Consider the following 8,900-nt stretch of genomic DNA (forward strand, 5'->3'; position numbering starts at 1 on the left):
CCATCAACGTGTTAGCTACGGTGTTGATGCAAGTGTTAAGTGAACCCCCCCCCCCCCCCCCCCCCCCCCCCCCCCCCCCGCGAGATCCTCACCCATAGCATTTTCATCAAAGCCTTCATTTTGACTTTCCTGCGACCCTAAAGCTTTAAACCTGGAATAGCTGTTAAGTGACCAACACAATCCAATGGCTCATACCCTGTTCTTTCTTGACGAATTGGGCTATGGTCACACGAGGCTTACTTATCAGTTATAGATAACTATGCCAACTATGCCGAAATAGAGCTATTAATGAGTAATTAAGTCTCTTGCATGGTCATGCAAGGCTTAGTTATTCATTCAACCTCCCAGTTATGCCTTGGATTTCACAACTATGCCAAAATCGGTATATTTATAAAGGATAGACATAGTTATTCATTTAATTCTCTTTTTTGTGTGTGACAAAAAATGAGACTTAGTTAAGTTATTCGCCTGTCTTTTTGGTATACCCATGTATGTGGTCTTGACTCCTGACTGCCCTTCTTGCGCCACATGTAGTAATTTTGTTTTCTCTTTCAAATACAAATCCTCTCGTTTATGTTTTTTTTTTGAAATGAGCCTTAGTTAGGCTATGGTCACGCGAGGTCTAGGTTATCCGTTTGGGTAATTGAGGCTATTGAGCCTCTTGCACATTGAATGAGTGATAACTCAGCCATGGCCACAGTCACGCATGAGCGCAATTACTTTTGGAGGATGTTACCTTTGCCATGGTCACAATAGCTACATGGAGGATGTTACCTTTGTTAGCAGGCAGAGAAGAGAGAGGATCTAGAGAGAGAACGTTGATTCCTTCGAAAGTTGCCTGCATTAAATGTATTACAAACACTCTCTATTACAACTATCCCAAAATCAGCACGGTTACACAAGGCTATGCTCGGTATTACTGAGTTGGCTCAATAGGATACACATGACCACATTGCGGGCTTAGTTATATGCCTAAATTATTGATACTTGAGCCTCGCATGACCACCACCTTATCATTTCAAAGAACTTATAACCAAGCCTCGCGTGACCATCGCGTCATCTAAGACCATAAACAATTTGTATGTGGCCACTGTTGATTTCCGTCTGCTGCGCTCATGGAGGCTTTGTGGGTAGTGGGTGTAATAAGTGCCATTCTGGTGCCCTTCCTGTACCTTGTGTGGAAGCATCACCCTAGCTATGGCGCCAACCCTGGCGCCCCTGCGTTCCCTTTGGTGGGCAGCCTTCCCTTAGTTATACGCAACAAGCATCGCTTCTACGAGTGGACCTGCGAGCTGTTCGACCGCTCGCCTTCCCTCACTCGGCGTGTCACCTTGGGCCGCACCATCTTCCTCTCCACCGCAGATCCGCAAGTGGTCCACCATATCCTCAAATCCCATTTCGTCGACTACCCAAAGGGCCGCAGATTCTACCCCTTCTTCGCTGACCTGCTCGGCAATGGCATCTTCAATTGTGATGGTGCTCTATGGCGCTTACAACGCAAGGTTGCTAGCCATGTCTTCACCACCAATTCTCTCCGAGATTTTGTTCTTGCAATTGCGGATGCTGAGATCAGTGGTCGGCTTCTTCCCGCATTGGATTCTGTGTATTGCAGCTCCACTGACTTTCTGGATCTCCAAGCACTTCTCATGCACTACACATTCGACACGATATGTCAGCTAACATTTGGTTCGGACCCAGCTTGCCTGGACAGCTCCAAAGTGGAAGAAACAAATCGGAATGGCAACACCGCACGGATGTCTGTCACAGGTGAGGATGACATCGCAGATGAAGACAGCCATGCCTCACATGATGTTTCCTTGCCGACATCATATGCGAAGGTTCCTCACCATCTCATCCAAGGCTTTGTGCAAGCTTTTCAAGTTGCCGTTCAAATTACTGCAGAGCGGTTTCTGGTGCCAGGTTTTGTGTGGAGATTGAAAAGGTCTTTGAAGATTGGAAGTGAGAAGAGGCTCAGTGAAGCCTTGGAAGTAGTGAACAGATTTACGAGCTTTGTTATTGAGCAGAGCAAGAAGGATTTGGCAAATGGGAAGGACCGCAAAGACCTTCTCGCAAGGTTTATACGACTGTCGAAAGACGAAGAGGAAGTCCCAGTTGACATAGCAGACAAAAATGAGCACGAAGGTCTAAGTATCTCTGATGCTTTATTAAAGGATATTTTGTTAAGTTTTATTTTAGCTGGCTGGGAAACGGTTGCATCAGGCATCACATTTGCTTTGTGGCTCCTCAGCATTCACCCAAGAGTAGAGAGGGAAGTCCTAAACGAAATCGATAGAATACTAGGAGATCGCAAATTTAATCATGTGTTGGAAGGTAGTAAGATGGAAACCTTCACCTACAATGATGTGCGTAAGATGCATTATCTGCAGGCTGTCTTATCAGAGTCAATGAGGCTCTATCCTCCGGTCCCCTCTGATTGCAAATATGCGGCCCGAGACGATACTCTTCCCGATGGCACACAAGTTCTGGAGGGTTATCAGGTGTCTTATAATGTGTTTGCAATGGGTAGGGCAGCAAGAGTGTGGGGTAAAGATTGCCTTGAGTTTCGGCCTGAGAGGTGGCTAGACGAGAATGGAGAATTTGTGCCTGCAAGTCCCTTCAAGTACCCTGTGTTCCAAGCTGGCCCGAGGATTTGCTTGGGAAAGGATTTTGCTTTCATTCAGATGAAGTTAGTGGTTGCATCCCTTGTTCGTAACTTTGAGTTTGTGGTGCAACCAGGATTTAAGCCCAAGCTATCATATGGGGTCAGCATGATTATGGTTGATGGGTTACCTGTGACCATCAAAAAGAGATTGTCATCTTTTTGTTGAGGATGTCTATATAAAGTGATGAATTGTAGATGAGTTCAAATGCGGTGTACATTATGCCAAAACACTCTCTTAGCTTCATGGGTTGAATCCACATTTGCAGGGATGATTTGGTGTGCCTCTTGGTGTCTTCTAGAGCCAGATTCATTGGTACTATGCTAACTACTTCTACTTAAGTAGCCCATCTTGTACACACTTTTAGTGTGAGTTGATGGTCAATAATCTAATCCATTTTCAGCTTGCTACATCTTGTGTATTGTGCCATTGATTCTTGCTTAATTATCATTACTAATGCTACACTTATTAACCCACCCTAATCCTTACACTCTTTAGCCCCTTATCACAATTTATCCTTCATTGTAAGTATGTGATTAATAGAAGCACTATTTATTACTATATTCTTTAATTCCATCTGAGCATTCTGCATCTAGAACTTGAGTGTATCTATGCAGTCTTACATAAGCTTTGATCTAATGGGACCTGCTATAACTTTTGTTAACTGGGAGGTGTAGTCAGCATCCAGTTATGATAGAGGATGTAAAACGTGCTAGACCATAAAGGTAATTACTGAAAAAGTGCCGGTGAAATGAAATGCAGAGCAGAGGGTTGCCAAGGTAAGACAGAGTAGCCATCTCTATGGTGAAGTTTTTTTCATCACTTGGTGGATGCCTATTCTTGTGTCTATCTGGGTTATTTCTGCAGTGCCAAAATTGAAGTGATGTATCTTAGCAAGATCATCAATAGTTCAATACAGTATTGTAGCTATCTGATTTGGAGCTACGAATGCTCCAGTTTGGATAACTATAAGTGTGTAGTACAAGGCTTTTGCTGGTTGGTTTTTGAGGGGTCTCTTTGTTATTGTAGCCAGCTGATCACTCTGCTGTTGTTGCTGACTTTGCATGCACCGAGAATCTTCATGAGAGCTTTGGTGGCATTATCGGTGTTCTTGTCATCGCGACTCATCGGCCCATGGTCGTCCTCCGCATTTAGCTCCTTCGTGACTTTGCGTGTCAAGCGGTAGGTCGTACGCCTCGGTGCATCTTCACATATTGGAGCAACTTCTCTAACTTCTTCGAGATGCACGGCCTGCAAACTCTGCAAGGCTTCATCATCCACCATGACGGCTTCCTCTACGTTGGGTGCGTCTTTGAATATCTTATCCTCTGCGCTGGGTGCTTCTCATGAGGTGTCGACCCTCACTACCATTTCATGGGAAAATTTACTGCTTAACTGATTCAATTGCTGCCATATCTTGATGCTTGCTCTTCGACAGTTGTGGCTGTTTTCTGCAGCACAGCCAGCTCCTCCTGCATCTTGGCCCTGTCCTCGCTGTGAGAACTTATAGATTAACTTAAATGTGATTAATATAACTGTTAATTAATATGCTAATGTCAAGAAATAAGAGAGTGCAAGATAGGAATAGAGCAATGCCAATAGATTGCACATGAACGTAGAAAGAACACCTTGTTACAAATGAGGGCAGCTTATGGGATTTATATACAAGTTGAGATTGTGGGGGATATCCATCACATGTTAATTATAGGTAGGTGCGAAAAGACACATGTTGAAACTTACATAGATGGAAGGAGTCCGTGTGGGAATTAGGGAATAGAGGTAGGTGGAAAGAAGTCCACACGTAATAATTTATTGGATAACTTTTACATCCCTCCTTAAGGGTGGATTTCTCTTGAAATGCATTGAGATTGACGGAAAAAAAAAAACTTTATGAAGAAGCCACGTTGTAGATACATGCTATCCCCTCTCAATGAGAAGTTCATCAAGTAGGGATCAAACTAACGTTCCCAGCCACATTTGAGCAAGTAGTGGTGCATGCGGATGTACCACTCGTGTAGACTGTTTTAAGCCATAAACGGGCTTATGTAATTTACGTACATAATCAGGGTGGTGAGGGTCTTCAAAATGAGGAGGTTGTAGCATATAGATGAGCTCTTGGAGCAAGCCATGTGTCACTTGACACATCCAACCCTATATGTCCGTGGACAATGTCCGTGGACAAGCTACAACATGACCAGGGAGGGTTCAGTTCAATCAAGTCAGTCTAGGTAGAAAGAGTCTGTTCGCAGACCGTGCATGTCCAGACACTTAAGGGTCGATGCATATCCTCCAGTTGCACACAGCATGATCATCAGCATTCCCCATCAGAATCCATTAGGAGAATTTTCTAGTGCATTAATCCTATTTTCTCTATTTTTCACTAATTAATTAAGTGACTTTTGTTGGGAACTAGGTAGGGTAATTTTGCTAAGATAATATATAAGAAAACTAGAGTTAGCACTTTCTAGCAGAAGAGACAACATGAGCATTGCTTAGCAGGCACCTTCTCAAGCAAACCAACCGCAAGAACCCCTAGCGTTTCCAGCACCACCACAGCCTGGCGTTTTTCCACAAGGATTCTAGCGTTTTTTGACCCTAAAGCCTAGCGTTTCCATTCCTTGTCCCTGGCGATTTCAACCCATTCAATCTGGCGATTTCAGCCAGCAAAGGAACAAGACAGCAACGATTTTCAATAGCCTATAGACAACCTTATCTTGCGTTTTTGAACCAGTCCATGACCCTGCGTTTTCAGCCAGCATACATCGCGTTTTTCAGCAATGCAGGCCAACGTTTTTGCTAGCAGATCGAGCTGTTGGAACAACCATAAGAACAGTGTTTTCAGTCATAGGAAGCAAAGTGTTTTCAGCCCTCAAGTCAGTAGATCATCCTCCGACTTGGTGTCACAGTTACTGGTTTGAAGCATTCAGTTTCCAGCCATAGTCTCATCCTCGTCGTCCACATCGTCGGCCTCGACATAGCCCCATTAGATTTGCATCAGAATGGAGGAGGATTTTACAACATCTCCGGTGTCGTATTCTCTTCTCTCTCTATCTCTCAGTCTCATGCACCTTCATTCACAGTGTCCGTTCACTTTGTTTGTGTCCATTGCACTCTCTCACTAAAGGAACGGAAGGCTCTCCCTTTGGTGAGTAAAAGGAATCCTTGAGCACAGTTCGGAGCACTCATCTTGAGCAAAGTTCAACATTCACTTCCGCTGCACCTTACATTGGTATCAGAGCTTTGATGGTGTTCTGTATCACTCAAGGAAAGAACCACAAGAACCATATCAAAGTTTTTACTTGTTTCGGTCGCGCAGGTAACCCAAGACTTCCCGAGCATGTCGATTCTTAATCGTGTTTTTGAAGAGTGACAGGAATTCCAAGAAAGAAGGGCTTGTCTAGCCTCCCCTTGTGCCTCTTTTCACTCATTGAGAGCGGACTGTGCACTTAGCAGTCGGCCAATCAACGTGAGGTGGGAAAAAGCAACCTTGGTGTGAGCGCAAGGCTGCCAAGGGGTGCACCCGCGAAAAAGAGAAGAACTCCGGTGAAGAGAAGATCCATTTCTAACATAGATTTCAAGCGAAAAAAACACCTCAAGACCCTCAAGACCCTCAAGAACCTAAGAACCTCAAGAACTCAAGACCCCCAAGAACCCAAGAACCCAAGACCCACAAGAACCCAAGTTCCTTGTGAACTTAAGAACCAAAGATCGCAGTGTATGGTCATCACCCGAAGCGGAATGGATACTTCGCATGGAGGTGGTGAGCATGGAAGTGGCGAACAATTTTTCCACCAGGAGATTTTCTCGACCCTCCCCCGTCCCCATTTACGCCACGAGTTGTACCAAATCCTATGGATGCGATGGTTAAGTCGATGATGGAAATGATGGCACAACAATAAGAAATGAATCACATTGTGATGGCACAACTAGAAAGAAAAGCAAAATGATAGGAAGCCTTGGAGCGTGAACGCCAACTCAGACAAGACACCTTGGAACGTGAGTGTGATCAAGCGCGCTTGGTGGCTGAAGAAAGACAGGCCGAGCGTGCGGCACAGAGTGAACAACCCATGTAAGAGTTTGTACGACATGTTCTCGTCTCAAAGTTCGAGCCAACCAAAGATGTTGGTAGTTCATCAAGTGGCACAAGCCGAGATTCGGATTCAACAATCCAGTCACAGAGAAGATCGAGTTCAATAAGTATGATGGTAAGATGGATGCTACGATCATTCATTCTTGGTTGCATCAATTTAATGCTTATTTTGCGACAACTAAGAAGACAGAAAATAGCAAGGTTTTGACGGCAGCTATGTACCTTGCCGGTGATGCCATCAATTGGTACCACGCATCGCAAGAGGCACAGTTAGCCGCGCACCTAGAGGAAGCCGACGAATTCACGTCCCTTTCCTTCAATTGGGTCGATTTTCAAGACAAGCTCAAGGCGCGGTTTATGCCACCTCAGTACCTAGCACGGTTGAAGGACGATTGGCGTGGTCTCAAGCAAAATGGTATGCCACTTATGTCTTTCTCTAATTGTGTTTTGCAGCTCGGCACTCAATTATGCAAATCGGATGCAGAGCGCAAGGAGGCATTCATTTATGGTTTAAACGAGTATATCAAGCATGATGTCGAGGTGCTCAATCCAATCGATCTCAAGAAGGCGTTAACGATTGCTCTCGCACAGGAGATGAAGCACAATAAGGGAAAGCCTAAGAAAAACAAGACTTCCACAAGTACCTCTCAGACCTCTAGGAACCTCAGAACGGTAAGAACAATAACTCTTCTAACTAATTTTCCAATAGTCTTTCAGAAAAGAACTCTTCCAATGAACCTAAGGGTAAAGCTAACACAATTGCTAAACTTAAGCTTACTCCATATTGAAAATGTAGCACAAGGAATTTTAGGAGGATACATCATGCCGGAAGAGCAAAGCACTTATTCTAAGGAAGGTCGTTGTTTTTATTGTCACATTAAGGGTCACATAAAACGAACATGTCTTAAGCTTGACTCTAATGAATCTAAAGAATCCACAGAACCCACTTCCTCTATCAATGCAATAAATGACAACACGAGTGTGTCCCAAGTTTCTCTTGACCCTCCCATTGATGAGTCTCTCATTAAATGTTATGGTCATATGATGGGGCATCGTTTTGTCATATTGTTTGACCCATGCAGTATGCATGATGTGATTAGTCCCTCTCTTGTTGAGAGAGCCCGCCTAGAGGTTAGTCAGAAATCTCCTCTTGAGGTCTCTGGCTTTGCTCCCGGTATGGACTCTCTCATCATGAAGGAGTGCCTTGATGTGTTGTTTACTATTCAACAAGCTGCTTTCCATAGAAAATCTTTCGTCTCTCCTCTCTCAGGATGTGATATGATTTTGGGCATTCGATGGTTTCGTGAGCATAACCCTCTCATTGATTGGGCGGAAAATACGTTCACTTTCAATGCCAAAAGTGACTCTCCCCTTGTTATTCGTGGAGAGCAAGTTGTTCATTCTCCATATCTCATTTCTAATGTGCAGGCGAAGATTGGAAGGATTCAGGAGAAGGAGACTCTCTCAGTCTCTTCTTCTTCAAAGCATGACACACAGGATTTTCATGATGATTTGAATGATAATGATGAGCATGATGACTTGGATCACAATGATAAGCATGCTGATTTGCACGATCAAGATGTGATTTCTCACAAGCATGATGATTTATATGATCAAGACGTGATTGTTCCCAAGGATGATGGTTTAGTTGATGCTTTGAAACCGCGAGCGACAAGGCGTGTCTTCTTTAATAGCCATTTGCAAGAGACAATGTTATGATTCTTAGGAGGTGGCACAAGCTCCAAAGTGTTAGCTTCTTTGAGGGCTTGGAGCTCATCCAATATGGCGGTATGCCACTCCTTGCTCTCGCTAGAAACGAGGGCATCGAGAACGGTGAGGGAAAGAGCATCTTCAAGAGGCTTTGGTGGATGTTCAAGAATCATTTCATCACTGAGGACAACAGAGAAATTGGTGGCTTCATAGATCTCGCGAAGAGAACGGGTGCAACCATGCAAGCTAGTGGCAGCTAATTGGTCCAATTGTATAGCCAAGGTGTGTTTGTTGGAATTAGGGTTGCAGAGAATCACACACAGCTTGGAGAAGACGAAGGAAGCTCAAGGCACACAATAGAGAGTGTGTTACTTGTGTGCAATGGAAAGATAGATAGCCCTAGAGTGATGGACGTATATACAATGCTCAGGGGAAAAAAC

General features: G+C 44.2%; 1 protein-coding gene across 1 annotated transcript; it reads left to right on the forward strand.

Annotated features, from left to right (window-relative positions):
- The first annotated feature begins 1,045 nt into the window (after positions 1-1,045).
- LOC147452845 (cytochrome P450 94C1-like) lies at positions 1,046-3,070 on the forward strand. Its single transcript, XM_086518439.1, has one exon. It carries the CDS (start codon positions 1,116-1,118, stop codon positions 2,826-2,828), a length of 1,713 nt encoding a protein of 570 aa, XP_086374565.1. The 5' UTR covers positions 1,046-1,115; the 3' UTR covers positions 2,829-3,070.
- Positions 3,071-8,900: the final 5,830 nt, after the last annotated feature.

This window comes from Adiantum capillus-veneris, chromosome 8, assembly GCF_014529385.1.
Source record: "Adiantum capillus-veneris isolate H3 chromosome 8, ASM1452938v2, whole genome shotgun sequence".
NCBI classification, from domain to species: Eukaryota; Viridiplantae; Streptophyta; class Polypodiopsida; order Polypodiales; family Pteridaceae; genus Adiantum; species Adiantum capillus-veneris.

Excerpts from the sequence above, each read along its gene's own strand:
- LOC147452845 (XM_086518439.1), top strand. The coding sequence starts at position 1,116 with ATGGAGGCTTTGTGGGTAGTGGGTGTAATAAGTGCCATTCTGGTGCCC.